A 20,627-nucleotide genomic window follows, 5' to 3' on the forward strand; every position below is an offset into this window, starting at 1 on the left:
TACTCAGAATCCTAGAGTTTTCAGCAAAAGAACACAGTTCATCTCAGCTCCTTGTGCCAAGCATTTCTTCTGAAAAGCTTTGTGCACTTACTTTACAGCTAGAAATAGAGACTTTTTAAGTTACGCAAAATCCAGACCTAATAGGTAATGGAAATTCTACAATACAGCTATGAAGACAACTGCCATCTTCTGCAGGTTACTCGACAGGCAACATTGTGAGATAAATTTCTTCCCTGCACTCTGCTAACCACACTCTTAGTAATAACTATTTGGGCACTTTGTTTTTTCGGAAAGTTCTTTAATGATTTTACAAGGCACAGCTGTACAAAGTGCTGGATTTGAACACTTATTTTCAAACATTTTTCAAAGGTTCCTTCTTTAGGGGTTTATTTTTTGGAGTGGTGGTGTTTGGATTTGCTTTTTCCCCTCCCCTGTGCTCTGTTAGTGGAAGTCTACAATTTAAAGCTTGCCTTTGAAATTACTTTCTGCACCTATAGAGGAAACACTGGTCTGACTGCTTTTCTAAAGTGGAAGTAAAGCATTAGACTTTTATCTTTCACTACTGAAAAGAATGTGCATTACTGCAAGATCAGACTCTTAAAACATCTACTCCTATTTCACAGGCTAGTTTCATCAAATCTTTTTATCTTTGAACACAAAATCTCACTTTTGTGTTTCAGAGTGCATAGCACTCTGCACTATTACAAACTTGATAAGTAATAATTTACTTAAAACAAATTCCCAGCACTAAGGATATCAATAAAACCCAGAATTAGAGCATAAAATTGAAGAGACAGTTACACAATTCTGTGTACGCTTGCTGCTCTAGCTCACCACTCTGCAACTTCACATCAACCTAATTCATTTGACACACAGTCTCCCCACAGCTGAGAAAATCCCGCTTCCTTACCAGCTCTTAGGAAAAGCTTAAATACAAAACCCGCTATGTTTAAGTAAAGTTAAGGTTGTGACACAAATCAACAAAAGGCAGGAAATTCAAAGATAATACTGACAATCCATGCTTAATTCATGACTGCCTAACAAAAGGGGCAAACATTATGAGGAACTAATGTTTAGCTTTAACTTCACTCTGTGCTCTTGGGCAAATAGGTGTCTATCTCGAAGATTATAGTAATTCTGTCCTGACAGTCTAGATGTGTTTTAGTGATGATTTAGCATTTTAAAATATGTTGGATGTAAATAAACTTTTAAACTAATTGTCAATGTCCTAGCGTGCAACACTACAACAGACATAATTAATTAGAAATTCATTCTGAGAAAATTATGTTAGACCTAAAACCAGATATAATAACATAATTCCTTTAGAAGTAAACAAAACACATTTTTGTATACAAAAATACAAAATAATTAATTCTGAAATGTAGCATTAAATAAAGAATGCTTTTTTGTCTCAGCAGTTAACAGCTCACAGCATGTATACATACTTCAATTCCTGTTTGAATCCTAATATCTCTGTATACTACAAAGAATATTTTTCTGGTCAGAAAAATGTCAGAGAAAGGAATGCCATCAATGGATACATTACTAGAGTGTAGCAGTTTTTATTTAATCTTTTAGGCTTCCAAATAAAATGTAGTATTTTAGTGCACTTCAAAAATACTAATGACATTAAAAAAACCAAGTATGCTTGGTAGTTTTGTATAATATCTACCCTATGCAGAAATTAGAAAAACAAAATAAGGAAATTAATGAAATGGCAAAGATTGCACTTCACAGCCTTCTCTAGAGGACATGAAATTACCCCACACATACATACCTTATTGAGTTAATTGAAGGATAGCAATAACAGTTTTTGCTGAAATTATTTTCTTTATTTACTGAAGTTATTATTGATAAATTAATGTATCACATGGTAAAAATTTTTCCTAGAAATCAGCAATATTACTTTTTTTTCCCTAGTTGAGTTACTAAGCAATTATGATCTTGTCCCAGACATCAAAATTCCGCTAACTTTCGTAGCATAAAAAACCTGATGCTGAACAGTTTCCAAGAGGGCTTTCAAAATCCTGCATCTGTACAAACTTAGTGTCAAGATTTTAATTGTCAAAGCAAGGACAACTCTGTGCTTTACCCTCAGGATTATCAAAAACAGAGCACGGTTGCACAGGACAGTGTGCTCTCACCCAGTCACAGCCTCACAGAGCCTCAGACACTCTCTGATAGAGCCTGAAGAACTGCATGAGTGGTTAAGTCTTCGCAAGACGATGGGACACCACCAAAAAGGCTCCCTGAGAAGTCAGGCACATGCTCCTCAGCTGACTTCCTCTACTGAGGACATGAGGGCTTCAAAAGCCTCTGGGGAGCTGAAGCTGCTCTTCTCCCCTTGAGAAGAGAGACAGATTCTTTGATAAAGGAGGTTCAAAAATGAACAGAACTTGCAACACTGTAAGGCGCTCACTTTTTAACTTAGCAGCAACCAAAGCAAATGTGAGAAAATTTTCAACTGATTTGCCAGAAAATAAATGAGAAAAGAGTGATGCCTGGCTCAACCCTGCAACACTCTTGTTTACCCAATAAACATTCACTAGCTATCACATTTTTAATCTAAGGCAAAATCCTGACTCGCTTAGAAACCATAAATTATGCTTATAAATTTTACTTTGTTATGGTTTCTTTTGCATTTTCAGTTCAGCTATTAAAAGCAGAATTTATTTGTCAGGTTGGCCTGCTCAGACATGCTGAAGATTATAATGCTAATCAATTAGTCAATAATGTATCAAAAATCAGTCAGTATCTCAGCTGTTTTACTGGATTCTTAATAGCAAAACCAGTTGATTTTTAAGCAAATAGTAAAGCTTAGTAGTAACATTATCAACAGAAAATATTCTCAAATTCCCAGTAACTGAGTGCAATGATGCTAAGTGACTGCAGATTATAACATGATAGTGACAGATGGGCCTAAGTATACAGAAGAGAAGCTGAGGTTGGATAGAGCTAATCAGACAAATGCTACAGTTATTTTCCACTCATTCATTCTCTGAAACACATCTTATGCCTTCTGTCTAGCTAGGGACACTTCCTTTTCTCTCTCTTTATTCTTTCATAAGCAAGGTTTTCTTTCTCCTAGGTTTATTTCCTTCAGTTTTTTAGAGTTGTTTCCTTACTTTTGGGAAAAATCATGTTTTCCTCTGAGTAACTGCAGTGAATGAAGGGTGAAATCAGTTTGAGAAATTATTGATCCTCAAGACATGGATTCCATTATGCCCATGATAACTCTTTCCACATGGGTTGTCAGACTCAGAAGGGACAAGAGTAGGGCCCATAGATCTGCAGTACATAGACAGAAGAGACAGGTCTGCCTTCAGACCCTGTCCTGCACTTCTCAACCCTCCAGCAGGGACAAGAAGCACCTTCATTATTATCACCTTGTGTTCTACAAACAATTTCCCTCCCTGAATTTCCACAAGACATTTCACAAACTCAGAAATTCATCTCAGACAAGTGGTGTTGAGCTGAGAAAATCCATTTTCCACTCTGACAATGTCTGTTCTGCCCATGGATGTACAAACAACAGCAGACTAGAGGAAAAGGCAGTAAAGGCCAGTGCTCCCTCTCCTTTGCCATGCTCAAAGCTTTGCAGCTGCAGCAGCTGCATGGCAGCCTCATCTTCCAATACTGCAGACATAAGGTGAGCAGAACTCTGCAGAACAACATACCCTTGAATGCACAATACAAACCCCAGTGAAGTGCAGAATTTGAAAAGGAAAATACAAGAATGAGTTTGTGACTACTGGAATGGTAATTTATCACTTTGACATAGTAATTCTTTAATAAAATATAAGCAGTATAAAATGAAAAAAAAAAATCAGCAAGCCTGAAATTAACATCTCAAATATACAGTCTGCAAATCCTACTGAAATTTAGGCATGTAAGTGGGAGATAGACATTTGAGAATCTGGCTATATGGCAAAAAAAAGGTGTCTTATTTAAGGTCAGTATCTTATTTGAAAAAGCAAAGCAGCCTTTCCAAACAAGCACCAGAAGTTTTCCTATTCTAAATAAAAAATCTGTCTTTCTATGTGGCCTATCAGAGAGGACATTTAATTCTAAGATGCTCCTCTCTATTATACCATAACAGCATTTTTAAAGGACCATCAACCTCATTCAGATTTTACGGTCTGCAACAGGTGATCAATCTACATTTTTGCTTGCTTAGTTATGCTTTTACAGCATCTAGAAACACATATATATTTCTTGATTTTCTCTCAAATGTTCTCCTGGTCTCCAGGACTATTCAAAGGGGATGCTACCCAGTCTGCCCAGTAACCACCGATTCTATAGGGATACTTTGCAGCAAATATATACACTGACTTTCATACTTCCAACCACAGATATTTTTAAGCAAGTCAAACATTTTATATAAATTTCCTATTTTCATGGGTAAAGGTTTTTAAAATTTTATCTCTACATTTCCAACGCTTTTGATAACAGTCCCTGTGAACTCCAGTTCAATCTTCACAAAAAGTAAACATACAGGTATATTACATACCATAGTCTGTGATCTTACAGGATACTAAATACAGTTCTTTCAGGTTCCGTCCCTCTCTGGCAATCACCTCCACACATCTGGAAGACACAGTAAAATTACTGTTATAAGACAGTACATCATTTTAAATATCAAGAGTACACAATGCACTGTATCTCAGTTTCTTCATTTTGCAAATAGATCCATACATTTTACTGAAAATTAATATGGCTACATGTTTACACTACAGACAAATATTATTTTAAATTGAATGCCTTTACATGGATATTCCCCTAAGCCTCTGAATATGTAAGTTGCTCGAAATGTATACAGACAAGCACTTTGGAAAACTACACGAATGTGAATTCCCATTTTTTTATTACTTTGGAAAGTTTCTGTTGCAAATTTTAAGCTTTGAAAGCTTTCTTCAAGGGAAGAACTATAAATGCACTGTAATGAGGACAAAATATAAGAAATTTTAATTTTAAATTCATGTTTGTATTTCTTCAGTGATTACTGCATGAGTCAGCATTCATCAGGTCATGAAATGCTACATGATCATAGTGTTCAAATACATTGCTGGAGAAGCTTGCATAGATGAGAAGACAGCTCATTCACCTGCCTTATCATAACTATGAAGAATATGCAATGAAACATAGAGGTTTTTATGTTTGATTTTCATAAGCAAGAAAATTAATATGAATTATTAATGAAATTAAATAGGAGCTTATGATGTACCTATGACCAAGACTATATTACACTATGTTTCCAAATGCAGTGTTTATAACCTATCACTCAGTAATCACAGAATCATAAAATACATTTTCAATCCCATTAATGTACATCAGTTGTTTATTAGATCAGCTAGCATGACTATTGTGCTATTTTCTGCATAGATACATTTTTAAAAGTGTATTTTATTAGATGAATTGTAAGAATTTCTTCTGATCCAATATATTCAAGTTTAATTTTCAGGTCAATTACCCAATCACTTACTCTGAGACTTACATCAACCCTTGGACAGCACACTAAATTAATTTACTTGCCAATTTCTAAAAAAATCAGTATTGCTGAATTTGCCATACTTTTGAAAGCTACACCTAAATCCTCAGGGACCTTTTTCTTTCATTTACCACCTCCAATAGATTATCTCCTAATCTGATTTAACTGTTCATGCTGGCAATTTTAGACTTTAAAAGCAACCACCTTATTCTTACAGCTTACAATAAGGCAATAACTGAACAATAGCCCTTACACCTATTTGTCCTCTCCGTGCTCCCTTCTTCTAAAAAGTACAATGAAAATTAAATACTACTAATAAACAGCACACTTCTGACAGAGTACCTTAATAACAGTTTCTTTATATAAATACTATTATTTATAAATGCTCAACCCTGGAAAATTGTGAGATCCTGATATTTAGAAATATTTTGCAAATATTATCATTAGGTAAAGATTATCTTACATCATGAATACACAAAGAAAAGAAATATTTACACCAGGACTATGCTTTTTTGGTATAAGATAACCTCAGAACTACATAGATTCCTAAAATAAGGTAAGATTTAGAGAACATTCTTCATACATGAAAAATTTCTTCTGCTCCTGTCAGACATAATTTTGAAGAACATACTAATCTTTGTTACCTGGCTTAAGATAACTAAACCATGAGAAAATATTTTTATTATTTATTCCAGAAAAATACTTCATAATAATGAGATTTTCTTACTATTACTGGTAATATGAATAAAAGGAAAATCATTATCATGTATTTCATTAGTACAATTTTCACTAGGCATTTCAGCAAACGATACAATCAAAGAGTCAATGGACACTAAGGTTAAAAGAAACTTTTATTATCATTTATATCATTTAGCAGAGCAATCATATTATGTAGCACTTCTTACCCTCAGATAAAATTTCTGAACCTAAAAAATATTTTGCAAACTATTTTAAATGATTCTAAGGGTTTTCAAATTATTTTTGCTAATTTTTACCCACCAAGAGACAACTAATATAACAAAAATGAAGTACGGCCGTGTCTAAAAATACCACCACAAGGCAGACAAAATGACATAAAAGACTTATTTTCTCTACAACTTTAGTTGCACATCTTTTCAATCAGAGTCAAAGTTATATTATCTGCACAAATGCAGAAGCACTTGACTGTGTGGCCCTTAGAAATGTATCCTTTAATACTTCCAGATAGTGCCAGTTCTAAGGGTTAAAGTTTTTTAAAGTGGCTTGAGTGACTCCAGTGCTGTTCTCAATGACGTCTTGGAGTCTAAATTATATAGTCTTCACTTTTTCCTACTAGGAAAAGAAAACCTTCACAGTCTTCAGCTATACTCATTAAACAGGCAAAAAACCCAAACAAAATATAAAAGGAAAAAAGGCTAAAAAAATGGTGCTTTGAATGCCTTATTTCTTCCTGTTTTTTGACAATATGAAAATTATCTAACATCTAGAAGAATGAGGTAATGGCACATCTAGTTTGGAGAAAAACTATATATACCTAAAATATTTTATTGAATTTGTGTGCTTTTGTGTGCTTTCTATACCTTGCATAAGTCAATCTAATCCAGTTTTAATTTCTATTACCCTTTCTATACATCATCCTCATGTACAATAACGTTCAGAGACAGGAGAAACACTTTATATTGCCTCATTTGCCTCTGCTCTATAGACAGTCACACAATACATAATTGCTCGTGAAAACTGACTTCTTTACAACATAAGGAAAAATAAGAGCAGTTGTGTATTTATTGCTTTTACCTTTTAATCTTTGTTAAACATGACAGCAAAGAAAAAGGTTAAGAGAAAAAAAATCAAATTAACCTTTTCTAGAAAGCAAGGATCATCTTAATTCTGCTGCAATAATCCATCAAAATGATGTCAGATTATTGTCATATCTATCTTTGGAAGTATTTATATTTACGATGTTGCTGAATTAGACAACAAAGAAACCTAACCTAAAAAAAAAAAGAAATGCAACAAGCAGAATTATACTGGTAAAAAAATGAAGAAAAGTTATTATTTAAAGCTGCGGCAAATTTCAGCAGTGAGCACACCAGAAAACTGAGCCCCATAAAACTTGGGGACTAACCCCTCTCTGAAAGGGACCCAACATGGACATGGTGGCAACAGCTCTGTGCCAACACTGAGAGAATTTCTTCAATCTCTTCACCCAACTCAAGCAGGCTTTTATCAACAGTACTAAACAAATTAAAATATAAACACTCTTCCAGAAAGAAAAGATATTTTTACACTCAAAATAACTTATTACCAAAAATGAGGCAAGGAATAAAGAAATAAAACTATAGTTAGAGCTTTACGAATACACAAGTCTGGATCAGAGCTAGCCAATGTTAAAATCTTTTCACTTCCTTCTTTGCAAATAAGTATCATTTAGAACTGTGTAACACATTAAAATATGAAAAACAAAGAACATGAAAAATTTTAGGAAGACACTGCTTATTTATTAAACCTGATAATATTATCACATAAATGCTTGCACCAAGTTTTCCTAGATCTACTCAATAGTGTATGAATGCTGTTCTCTGACAGACTGTTGGGCAACTCAGTTTTTTTGCATTTGATTTGGAAAGTAAGAAATTAATATCACATACTGTGAAATTTACAGAGCAATCAGAAGCAAGAAAAAGGCAAAAAGCACAAACTTGTTTGACATAAACCAGTCAATCAAAAAATAATATGAAATCAAGAATATAACTAAAAATGTACCTACATACGATCAATTCAAAATAGTTACAAGACCACAGAAGTCTGCAAGACAACTGGAAATGTAAGATAACTGAGCACTGTGATGTTGAATATATCCACACTGAAAACATCCCAAAATTCATGACATTAAAAGACTAATAAACCTAACACTGCTTCTTACAGTTTCGATTTCTTAAGATGTCTTTCTACTTCGAAAACTAAAAAAAAAAATCAAGGTAAAAACAACATAACTATAATGTTGCTCAACTTTTAAGAATTGCTGTCAGGAGAAAACTCTCCATCTGGTTTACAGGAACTACAGAAATTTATCCACTAATGTACTTGTGTATACTGCTCTTGCCACCTGGTCTGTAAACATGAGAAATTACTTAGGTCTGCAAAGAGTTACTGGTATAAAGCTTCTCTGCCAACATGTCTCTTCAAAAGTCATAAAACTTCATGACTGAAACACAGATATGTCTACTGGCAACTTCAAATTTAGGCCCTCATTCTTGATAACTTCACACATAAAAATATGTGCAATGATTTTTCTGAGTCAAGGTTTATGATTTCCAAAACTTAAGACCTTACAAATAATAACAAAACTCTAACAGACTAGAAAAATAAGCAATCTGAAGCTCTGCAATTTTTCTTCTCTTACCAATTGATCCCTACATTTTTTGCCCTGAGTGAAAGATTAAGGTTAATGAAGTAAACTGTAAGCTTCTACCTGTAAGATAATACAGATCCTTAACTTATGAAAAATTATTTTATTTTTATATATGTGTGTATATGTATGTGTGTGTGTATATGTATTTAATATATGTGTGTGTGTGTTTGTATACAAACACAGAGCTATTATATTTCTGATCTAAATCGAAAAACATTGGGAAAATTGTATTTGTGGCAACTGAAAGGAACTAATGAGAAAATATGAGTATAGTGTATGTGGTGTAAGTAGTCCAGGGAGGCCTTGTTACAGTCTGAGACTCTTCAGCCCTGAGCGGAGCTAATTGGCATTGCCAATTACTGGTTATGAGTCTACAATTTGAGGGAGTGAGTAAGCTTCACCCACAAAAGAGGTATAAAACCCCCAAAACATTAACATACCACCTTGGTAAGGTTCAAAATGAACATCAGATTGCTTGCAAGTCTTCTCTGGTATTTGACTGTATTTGTCTCTAAGCAGTCAAGGGCACCTCACTATTCCTCAAATCATAACCAACAGCACTACTGGGAAGCAAGAGGGAGCTTGGAAACAACAAGAACACTAAAATATGCCGTGGAAACCATAAACCTCTCATGAATAAATATATTATGCTCCCCAAAAATTAGCATTTCAAGCATTAAATTCAGGCAGAAAAAATTAGCTGCACATGAAATAACACTCAAAGCCATTGGTTTTGATGACTTAGGTATTCCAATGGAAGGCAGTAATGCAATATAATAGCCAACTCTCTCCTGAAACAAAACCAAACCTCTGAGCACAGAAGCACATATAGTCTTAAGAAATTGATGGAATCTGAGGCCCACTGTACTAGGAAAGAATAGTTTAAAGGCTAAACCAGTGAAAATACTAACATTTTACTGACAGATCTATAAACCCTTATAAAATGCCATAACGATAAATGATTAACTTAATACCCTAATGGACACATATTTTTGGTTCAGGATTCTCTTTCATTGATCATTTCATTTTCATTATGAACAATAGATCTCTTCCAATGTATTTGTTTTCTAATAATTTATACTAATAAGAAGTATGATTTTTACTTGTTTTTCAGTTACCCTTGTACATAGTTGTAGCTGCCATTTTTGAATCATATTTAAAATATATGTTTTGAAATGATTTTTCATTTTAAGACCAAGAACTGCATCTAAAAGAAACAATATTAACCATAGGGACAGCAAAACAAGATAAGACTTGTAATCAAGAGCACAAGCAGAATTTGAAACGCACTTTTTGTCTGGAACCAATATGCAAAGTGTCACTAGTTACACAAGTTAACAGCAATTATCTTAAAGAGGTCATTAAGTTGTGATTAGCAGGGAGGTATTCCTTAGAAAAATCAATGTAATTTAAAATAAGGTTTGCCAAACAGATTTGCTACTTACAGCACAGGAAAACAGACAAGATTTTTCTTCATGCTGGAGCTTATATAATAATCAAGGTGACGGCAGCCAAGTCCCACAGTGTCCGCTTGTGCTCTGAGTAGCCAGGTGCATGCAAGCTCCAATCAGAGAGCTACACAGATAATTGAATCAGCTCTTTGCTTAAGCTATTATGCCCCGTCTTTCAGCAATAAATATCTATTTTCAAATATTTATTAGTAGTCTTATCTAAAATTAAATGCCTCCTGTTACCCCAAATGAACATAAATCAAGCAGGCAATTAAACTAAGAATGGAGAAATTTGGAAAATTGTGTAATTCCACTATCTGACTTTTACATGTAGTAGTATTCCAGGCAGCCTGCAGTTCCTTTCTGGCTTGGAAGAAATAGATACCATAATGGATTTAACAGAAATAAATTACTAGGGGGGAAAAAATCTTACCCTGAACCCCTCATAACTCTGATTCACCACAGATAATCATACTTAAGTCTGGAAAAAAAATAAAGGGCATCTCTTACTTTTTTAAGAACTCTAAAATATTTTTGAATTCAGACTTAAATGAAAAGGCCTATATGATACAGCCCTTCAAATATACTGGGAGGGAGAATTATATATACAGCTTCCTACATTTATTGTGGCAACCTGTCTACTGTCATAAGGAAAACCAAAGAAGTGTTCACTACCAGCAAGCCCATGCACAATACTTAGTAAACATTGTTTTGTATGATAAAAATAAGCAATAGCTTCTTTCCTGAACTGTTTCAGTGGAGCTTTTCCACTAAAATACTGGCAAAATATTTGCATTCCTGATAGGATACTGTTGAATTACTCTACTACAGTGGTCAATAGTTCAGAGTCCTAATGGCCATCAGTGAGAAGTGATGATCTTTCAGGGGTCCACATTGGGATCAGTGTTATTTAGTATCTTCATTAATGACACAGACCAAGGGATCAAGTGCCCCCTATGCAAATCTGCAGATGACACCAAGCTGAGTGGTGCACTTGACAGTCCTGAGGGACAGGTGCCATCCAGAGGGACCTGGACAAGCTCGAGCAGTGGCCCATGGCCAAGCTCAGGTGCTGAATCTGGCTCGGGGCAATCCCTGGTGCCAGCCCAGGCTGGGCATGAGCAGATGGAGAGCAGCCCTGCCCAGAAGGACTTGGGGGTGCTGTGGGTGAGAGCTGGACACGAGCCAGCCATGGGCACTCCCAGCCCAGAGAGCCAAGTGTGCCCTGGGCTGCACCCAGAGCCCCGTGGGCAGCAGGGCAGGGAGGGGATTCTGCCCCTCTGCCCCGCTCTGCTGAGACCCCACCTGCAGAGCTGCCTCCAGCCCTGGGCTCCCAGCACAGGAAGGACATGGAGCTGCTGGAGAGAGCCCAGAGGAGGCACCAAGGTGATCAGAGGGATGGAGCACTCTGCTGTGAGAGAAGGCTCAAAGAATTGTGATTGCTCAGCTTGGAGAAAAGAAGGCTTTAGGGTGACCTAACTGCAGCTTTCCAGTACTTGAAGGAACCTCATAAAGAAAGATGGAAAGGGACTATTTACAAGGGCACAGAGAGAGAGTTAAGACAAGGGGGCATGGCTTCAAAATGACAGAAAGTAGGTTTAGTTTAGATATTAGGAAGAAAATCTTTACTATGAGAATGGTGAGGCACTGGGAGAAGTTGGCCAGAGGACCTGTGGATGCGCCATCCCCAGAAGACTCCAGGGCCAAATTGGATGCAGCTCTGAGAAAACTGATCTAGTGAAAAGTATTTCTGTTCATGGCAGGGACATTGGAGAGAAACGATCTTTAACGTCACTTCCAACCCATGCCATTCTGTTTTTATGATTAGCGTACTGATGTACGCTACATAGATATCACCTCCTTACACAGTGAATGTCATGGTGGCTTTTCCTGAGATAACTGTAAAGGAAACTGTCATAATGTTATCTGTTAAATGCAAAAATGTGCAGATTTAGAAAATGAAGACTGTATCGTAGCTATAGAGAGGATGGGTAGTTTGCAGATTGTAGGCTCTACTTCTATACAAATAAGCAAATCTCTGTGAGTTCAAACAAGACCCTTGAGGTTTCACTGCCACAGCAGTGTACAAAGAGGGTGGGGTGGTACTCAGACTCTGAATGTATGTTATGGCTGAAGCTTTAGTTGAAATCATTTAGTAATGACGCTGCACACAGAATGAAGTTCAGAGACAGACCACCACATATGCTGCAAATTCAGAGAACTGCAAAGGAGACAGTCCAAGGAAAAAAACTTTGAAGTATTGCTATAATTCTCCCTCCCAGTACAAACCACAAAAAGGCATACACCAGCTCAACTGCACCATTTCATGCATGGGGAGACTGGGCTTTGAACAGTGGTGGATTTTATTCTTACTCAGATTTTAGAGATTACATTTACATGTTTCAGGCCTCAAGGTGTTTCCTGGAGTTACAGTGGCCTCAGTTTTGATAGATTTTCTTTTTTTGTAAGTAGTCTTGTGCTATTCCATTAAGACTTAGTATAGAGTAAAAGTAAAAATAGCCCCTTTTCTTTTTTTTTTTTCAAAAAAAGCTTCCAAGTTTAATATAGTAAAAGTAAGAAATGGCAACTCTACTGTCATGCTCTAACTTCCCGTAAATGTTCTTTGAAGTGTGCTTTTAGAATGCTTAGATAAACTTTAAAATAGTTCCATAAAAATGAAAAAAACTTCACCTGATATTTTGAAAACAAAACACTGTGTTTATACAGCTCTGTACTTCTTGATCTCAACCAGGAGTACACACATATGAGAGAATATTTCACCACATTCACTGCTTTATTTTCATACCACAGGGGCTGACATATGCTTCACTGAGCTTTGCACATAGGCAGCTGATCTTATCTATTGAGATTTACCCTTTCAAACCCTTTTGTATCTCTGACTTTTTTTCTAATTAAAAAAAGAACCCCCTAACCTCTACCAGGTATTCATTAATGTACATCTTTAAAGACTGCCTTTTCTTGAAATGACACTGCAGATAATGGTCAATGGGTCATGGGGACTGAGAATGGATTTCATCAAGGGTCTCCCCTGCTAACTTTAAAAAAACAGCAAAACCTCTGCCTCAGTTTCTCCTTTCCAAAATGGAAACATATTCCATAAATCTGTTTTTTTACTTAGTTGTAAACAGAGGATTTAAATATTGCAAAGGCTCAGTTCGGTGAAAACATCAAGTCCCTATAAAAGTTTGATAAATATTCTCAATCCTATTAATGGGAACAGCAGTATTCCTGAGAGTTATGATCTACATTTATATGAGATGAACAAGGTTTACATGGGTAACTTCTTCCATTAGACAGTAGAAGAAATGAAGTCTTTTAAAAGAAATTAGGAAGTTCTCTGCAGAATAGTTTTATCATCACATCTGATATTTCTCCTCTACTGCTGAAGGACATTCAAGTTTGTAGTGAATTTCTGCTTATACAAAGCAATGACAGAGAAGAGGAAGAGCCAAGATAATCAAAGAGGAAAAAAATAAAAACCAGTACTCATCATAATTCATGTTTCTTTGGAATTGATTTGGGGTTCATTCTCCTTATACTTTAAGAATTAGAGCAAGTTGGTAGATCTGTTACCTTCATTTAATTCTGCTGAAGTTAGCAAAACTGATGAAAGAAAAAATCAAGCTCAATGCATTTTTTGACGAATGCTATAAAGAAGGGAGATTGGAGAATGTGAGCAATAACTGAGTTCTGCAGTTCTCAGGTCTCACCCAAAGGGCAGCATCACAGCAAAGTTTGTAGGAGAAATCTGGAATACCTCATGCATAATACCTTACTGGAAATATTTTAGTGTACAAATTTAAGCATAGAAAAAAATATCCATGCCTGCTAAAATTTTAAAACTCTAGATTTGCCATGAATTACTGTCTAAATCTTGGTAAGAATGTCAAGGTTCTTAGAACTCCGCTTTAAATTGGAAAGAATGCACTGAGATAGCAATGTCTTTAAAAACAAACAAACAAACAAACACAAGACCAAAAAACCCAACCAGTTTAAAGGCAAATTTCAGAAGCTCCTTATGAAATGATAATGAAATTCTTTCCATGTGGCTGTCTGGCTAGCACTTCTGTTACTGGTACACTGCTTGGAGAAAGCAACAGAAAACAAGCTTGATGACGCTCTATATGATTTGTATGAAGCAAAACTGACTCCTTTTAACTCAGAGACTTTACTAGCAAATATATTTTTTGGAAGCTAGAAAAGCATTATGTCTTTCTATGCATCATGATCTTAATAGATTGCCAATTACCGTCTCTAAATGCATCTAATAAAACCACCTAATAATGCACAAACTTCACCTAATGCTGTTCAATTCTGGAAGTACTTAAGGTAACTTTTCATGCAATCTTACTGGAAAATAATCTGTCTAGAAGGAATATTAAGAATATACTGTGTCCCTTCAAACTGAAGGGAGAAAACACGGCAGTTTTCAATAGCTGCAAATTTCATAACTGAGCAATTATAAACATATTCAGAAATAAGTGAAGAAACTTTTTAAATTCCCTTCTGTCTTAGGGCTCCCTGAGTTTTGTTGATATGGTTCTGATTTTGTTAGGAATTCAGAGGGTTAGTAATTATTCAGTTGTTGTATCACAGCATAGCTTTTAGTTTTGTAAAAGAAACATGACTTGCTGTTACCTGCCGGCACTTACATCTCAGTGTTTTCTCACTAGCTACCCCAAATGCTATCAAATTGTTCAAAAGTAATAAATTGCACCTAAAACAAAAGAAAAAACCCCAACTTAAGAACAATCAGAATGATTTTGACTGAAATTGTATGAATTTGATATTTTTTTCTTCCTAATTTTTCAGAAGCCTTTAACAAACTCAATGGCACAATATCATCCTCTAGCTGAGTGCTTGGTTCACTGAGGTGAATATCTTAAAGCTTGGTAGCCTAAGTTTAGATGTCTTCCCAGCAAGCCTCAACTAACTCTGGACTGAAACAGAACAGAAATAGTCACGTGATTCCGTCATGGTATCTCAACTATGACAGTGACTATTATGTTCTGCTACAGGACAACCACAAACAGCATCAAATGATTTCTTAAACTGATCCAGCTATATCCACAAAAGTGTAACTGTCTAAACCATGTGAGATTATGCAGTTAATTAAAATCTACATATTAAAAAAACCTAAGAAAATTTCCATGCAGTGCATTTTTGCCCCACTGAAGAGTTCAGGCAAGAATTCCATGATGCATTCATAATTCATTATACATAACTATCATTTCATAGATTTTCTAACAAACCAATATTAAAAAAATAAATAAAAATCTATGAAATCACCTAACTGCAGATCTACCTTTCCCTGCTTTCCCATAGTAATATTATATTGCATTGAAGTACTAAATTTTGCTGATAGTTAAAGCTTTCCAAAGAAAAGACAGGGTTATTCTATTAATCTTAGCTCTAAAATTTGGCAGTCACTTAAACCAGGTCAAACAGAGTTGGAATTGTCAGCCCCTCTGTTCAAGAAGTCATTTGTGTATAAAAGTAACACAGGCACATTCCCCCACTCACCAGGGAAGTCAGGGGAAAAGCAAAGTAACTAGTCTGTGTGCTTGATAGAAACAGTGGGGGGGTGTAAAATGTTACATATATTCCATATGTGCAACTTAGAGAAATCACAGAAGGAATAGTGTTCAAACACCTAAGTTTGCTTTGCACTTTTTTAGACAGGTAAGCAACACAGACAGCAGAGCATGCTGGTGGTCAGCTGGAGCAAATATGTCCACTGTCCAACACAACACTTCATGTTTTTAAGAATTTAAAACAGATATCATTTGCCAAGTTGTGCTGACATCCACTGTGTTCAGAATTTCTCTCACTACCACCACATTTACTGGGGTGGCAGGAAATTGGGGAAATAAAATAAGAAGAAATCTCTGAAGCTCATTCAGGATTTTAGTAACAAAATCTGTATTTAAAGGACATCTTGTTTTCTTTACCATCCACTGTATGCTAAGATATTCACAGGCTGTACTGATAACAATGATTTAAAAACATTATGTTCTGACTCTCTTAATTCTGATTAAAGTACTAGTTTTCAAATTTCACATGGAAGCTCCTAGTATTTCCTAGATTATTGGCAAAACACATAAAGGAGTGGGTAACTCGTTGCTAGGTGTCATGGTTTGAGAGGAAATGAGGGTTTTTTTGGGATGGTGTGGTCACACCAATCGGTGTTCAGATTTTAATATTGGCACCTGGTTTGTCCACTGAGGGCATGGATACGCCTCTGAGAACACAGAGGGTTAAAAGCTGTGAACTCCCAGGGGAAACTCTCTTTGGGTTTCAGTGTTGGAAGAGAGCAGACCTTCCCCTGCCCGGCTCTGAGCTGGGCAGGGGGGAGGGGAGCCATGCGGCCGGAGGGAGGTAGGCCAGGCTTGGGCCGAAGGGTGGAGGAGCATTGCACTGCGAGGGCTTCGGGCAGCCATCCCCCATTTCCCCCGCCCTGCCGGAGGGAGAGAGAGAGAGAGAGAGAGCAGCCTGTGCCTGTTGTGATAGTGCGGCTGGAGTGAAGGAGAAGGGGGGGATGCCCAGCAGGGCAGCCAGCCGTGGGAGTTCATGAACCAAACTGGCAGAGCCTGGGACTTTTAACCCTTCTTGGGATGATGGAAACCTTGCAAATGCTGATTCCTCCTGGAGTTGATGAGATTGAGAGAAGTTGAGAAGAATCCTAGGTGGGAGGAAATGATGGAGCGGCATTTGGCTGGACTCTTCTTGGATAGCTATGGACAGAACCCTTGAGTTCCTGTGACACAGAGACTGCATCCTAGGGGGAGGCAATGGCTCAGAGCCAGGAGAGTGCGGTGATGTGAGAGTGTGTGAACAGAGACGACGGGTGAGGAGGGTGGTGGTGGTGCCCTCCGTCTTCGAAAAAGAAGAAGAGGAAGATGATCTCTGTTCAAGAGACCCCTCAGCCCCAGGGGGTGAAATCTGGGGGGGGACAGGTGTCCCAAAAGGAGAGGGACTGTGCTCTTTTTTGGAACTGGACAAAACATCCTTAAAGGGAAAAACCCTAGAAGCAGCTCTGGTCCATGTGCAGTGGTGAGAGCACTGGACATGGAAGGAAGAGGTCACGATGGCAAATGTTCTCTGGGCGGTGCCACACGTGGCACGGAAACATGAGAAGTTTCAACTGTTTCCTGGGTGAAGTCTGTGGTGCAAGAGGGACTCCTCTCTTCTCAAAGAATTCAGAATTGATTATCTAAAGGGTGGTGCTGGACTGAGAGTGGGTGATCTAAGGGGTGGTAATGGAATTGGAGATTTGGTGGGGGGAGGAGGAGGAAATTTGGAAGGTTTTCATCCTGTGTTCTGTATTTCTTTCCTGTAGTTTTAGGTTAATAAAGTTTTTTTTTTTCTTTCAATTTTAAGTTGGAGCCTGCTCTGCTCTGTCTCTGATCACATCTCACAGTAGACACCAGGTAAAGAGGTATTCTCATGGGGGCACTGGCATTGCGTCAGGCTCAAACCATGACACTAGGCACAGTCTTGTAACATTTTAATTCAAATTTTTATCTAGATAAGAAACTTCTTTATATTCTTACTAACTTATCTGTACCTATGATAGGCATGACCAATTTGAGTTTGCATTTGTCTTTGGTTCCCAATATCCACAGAAGGACTGAAAGCTTGCTTTCTAATTGCAAGATTGGAGTTCTATTAGGAGGTAAATAGTCAACCAAAGCGATTCACAAAGCACAAGTAATGCATTCATATTGGATTGAAAGGCAAGTTTTTACCTGTTGCTCCAATTTCATTTTTTGTCTAGTACTTTCAGCAGACGTACACAGGATGACTCTGGTTAAGAAAGAATGACCTCCCCCATGGGAAAGAAAATGTAACATTTGTCCACAAATCATAAATGCAAAATTATTTGTCATGGCAAGTAGTTTGAAATTTTTAACTCCACATACAGAATGTCTAGGTAATGGCCTCAAACATTACTAGGCCTTCAAAGTAGCTCATTGACAGAATTAATTACCTCCAATACTGGTTACTTCAAAGTGCTGACAAAATCTTAAAATATTTCCAGCACCAGCTAGCATCCTAATGAGCTTATGGAGATGTGTTTTAGTTCACATTTGTCTTGGACATAGCAGGAAACATATAAGTGGTGATATGGCAGGCTAAATCTTTTGCTTGGGGCTATGAAAGAAATGAATTAACATTATTTACCTGCTTGAAGACATGTATCAGTTTCCTCTAAAACAAATAACTACCAAAAAGCAGAACAAGACCCTTCATATTCCCATTCTAGAGAGTTGTTACAAAACAATTTCATGAAGTTTTCAGTTACAGCACTTCATTAGTAATTGGAATCCTAATGCCTTTTCTGATTTTAGCAACTTCAGGTTTAATCCTGGATTTAGAAGAGCTCACTTACTATTTCCTCCTGCTATCTGGATGAATTATTCATGTGACTAAGCTGCTTGGTATCTCTACTGCTTTTTTTTTTTTTTTTTTTTAGAAAATTTTGACAGTAGTTCATCTTATTTCCGTCAGAGTAAGACCCAAGGAAGTTCTCCATTGGCTTTAATGTGATTCCCATTTCCTGTTTGACTAGTTTGTGTGGCTCTAGTTGAATTACACACTGCACCCTAGGCACCTCAAGACATGATTTTATGCATCATGATGAAAGAAAGTCTGACCATTTTCAAACTAAGTCCATCCCCACTAATGCATCGAATAAAGTTTACCTTTTCTGTGATAAAGTCTGGGACAGCAGTGAGACTAAATCAGTGTAAAATAATGTTTCTCTGCTAGGTGGAGGAGTAACTGGAAGCAGTAGATCATAGAAAACCAACATGACATTCTTTCCTGTGACTACATCAATCAATTAACACCCATCACCAGTCAGTAATTCCTCAGTTCAGCAGGAGCCCAGTGTGGTCAAACAAGATGGAGACCATCATAGGTAAAAAAAACAGAGAACAGATTTGTATTCATACCTTTAATTTTGATTTCAGCCACCACCAAATTAATTTTTTACCTAGACCATGTGAAGAAGTTTTTGAAGTATTTGTTTCCTACAAATGCATTGCTTATATATTTGAATCTCAAAACCCAAGATTTTCTGAACCTTCCAAAATTGCAAGTAGTGTAAAACATGACTGACTGTTTCCTAATGAAATTCTCCTATTGTAATTTTCCTGGCTTCCAGTTACATTTTGCATTGTAAATTATTAATCTTGGCTCTTTTAGCAAGGTTTATTTTGGCAAGGTTTATTTTGGCAAGGTTTATTTCCACTGCATACAACAGTTTACAAGCCCACTGTCTCAGAAAGGTACAAGAAGGAAAAGATTTTTTAATTGGGTATTTACATTTCATTTGAATGACCTCTAGATGAGGGTTAATAATTTTTCTTAAAGATTTAGGTATTTCTGATAACATCACAGAGTCAGGTATGATCACAGCAGTGCCAAAACTTCCGAAATGTAGACTACTGAGCAAATAATAAGTAGACATCAATTTAGACTAAAATGATATTGTTATGTCACAGTTTACTCTCTTTATTATCTCCTTTAATGCTAGGTTTTTCAGATAAAGTTAATGTATGTACTGTAAATATATCAAGGTAGAAATATTAGAATTTCAGAAACGTTTTTAAAAGCATTTTAATGCATTAATATTTCTAAATAGTAACATAGATGAAAACATGCCCAATATACAGTATCTATGTATATTTCTACTTCTGTTAATGTAGATTTTTCCCATTTTTTTGATATAAGAATATAAAACCAGTAAAATAATGTGTGCAGACATTTATAGAGGAAAAAGTCTTACACGGTATAATTCCACCCCTTACTATCCCCCTCTAACAAAGTACCCCCACCTTGTGTACATAAATTAGGCATTTGCAAGCCAGTCCATAAAACAATGCTACTTTTCTCTTAAATAGCACTCCCACAACTGTGAATACAGTATTTTGTTTCATGTCAGGGATAGGCATGGTTTCAGTCACACTCTGACTACAGCACAAAGAGGTGCAAGTAACATAAAAAGTTAGCAAGAAATGTTTTTTAGACTACTCCTCAATATTCATCAGAAGTAATCAATCTCAAACAAACACACCTTTCAGTCATCAGGACTCAGGCATTCTATAGGATATTACAATGATTAGAAACAGTGTGGATTTTCTATACACAGCTCACCTTGATTTCAAGTTCAGATAATTAGCTATTATCAATTACTTGACAGTGTTTAAAAAAAGGTAGCCCCTCTATTAAAGTGAATTTTAATTAATTTTATTTTGGATATAAACAGAAG

General features: G+C 36.4%; 1 protein-coding gene across 2 annotated transcripts in view; it reads right to left on the minus strand.

The window, feature by feature from the left end:
• FBXL17 (F-box and leucine rich repeat protein 17) overlaps positions 1–20,627 on the minus strand; it is a 269,579-nt gene that overhangs the window by 87,206 nt on the left and 161,746 nt on the right. For both annotated transcript variants that reach the window (XM_059873473.1, XM_059873474.1), the window contains exon 7: positions 4,511–4,587. In XM_059873473.1, the coding sequence (XP_059729456.1) occupies positions 4,511–4,587 (77 nt within the window). The remainder of the gene's footprint in view (positions 1–4,510; positions 4,588–20,627) is intronic.

Source organism: Haemorhous mexicanus, chromosome Z (genome assembly GCF_027477595.1).
Source record: "Haemorhous mexicanus isolate bHaeMex1 chromosome Z, bHaeMex1.pri, whole genome shotgun sequence".
In the NCBI taxonomy this organism is placed as follows: Eukaryota; Metazoa; Chordata; class Aves; order Passeriformes; family Fringillidae; genus Haemorhous; species Haemorhous mexicanus.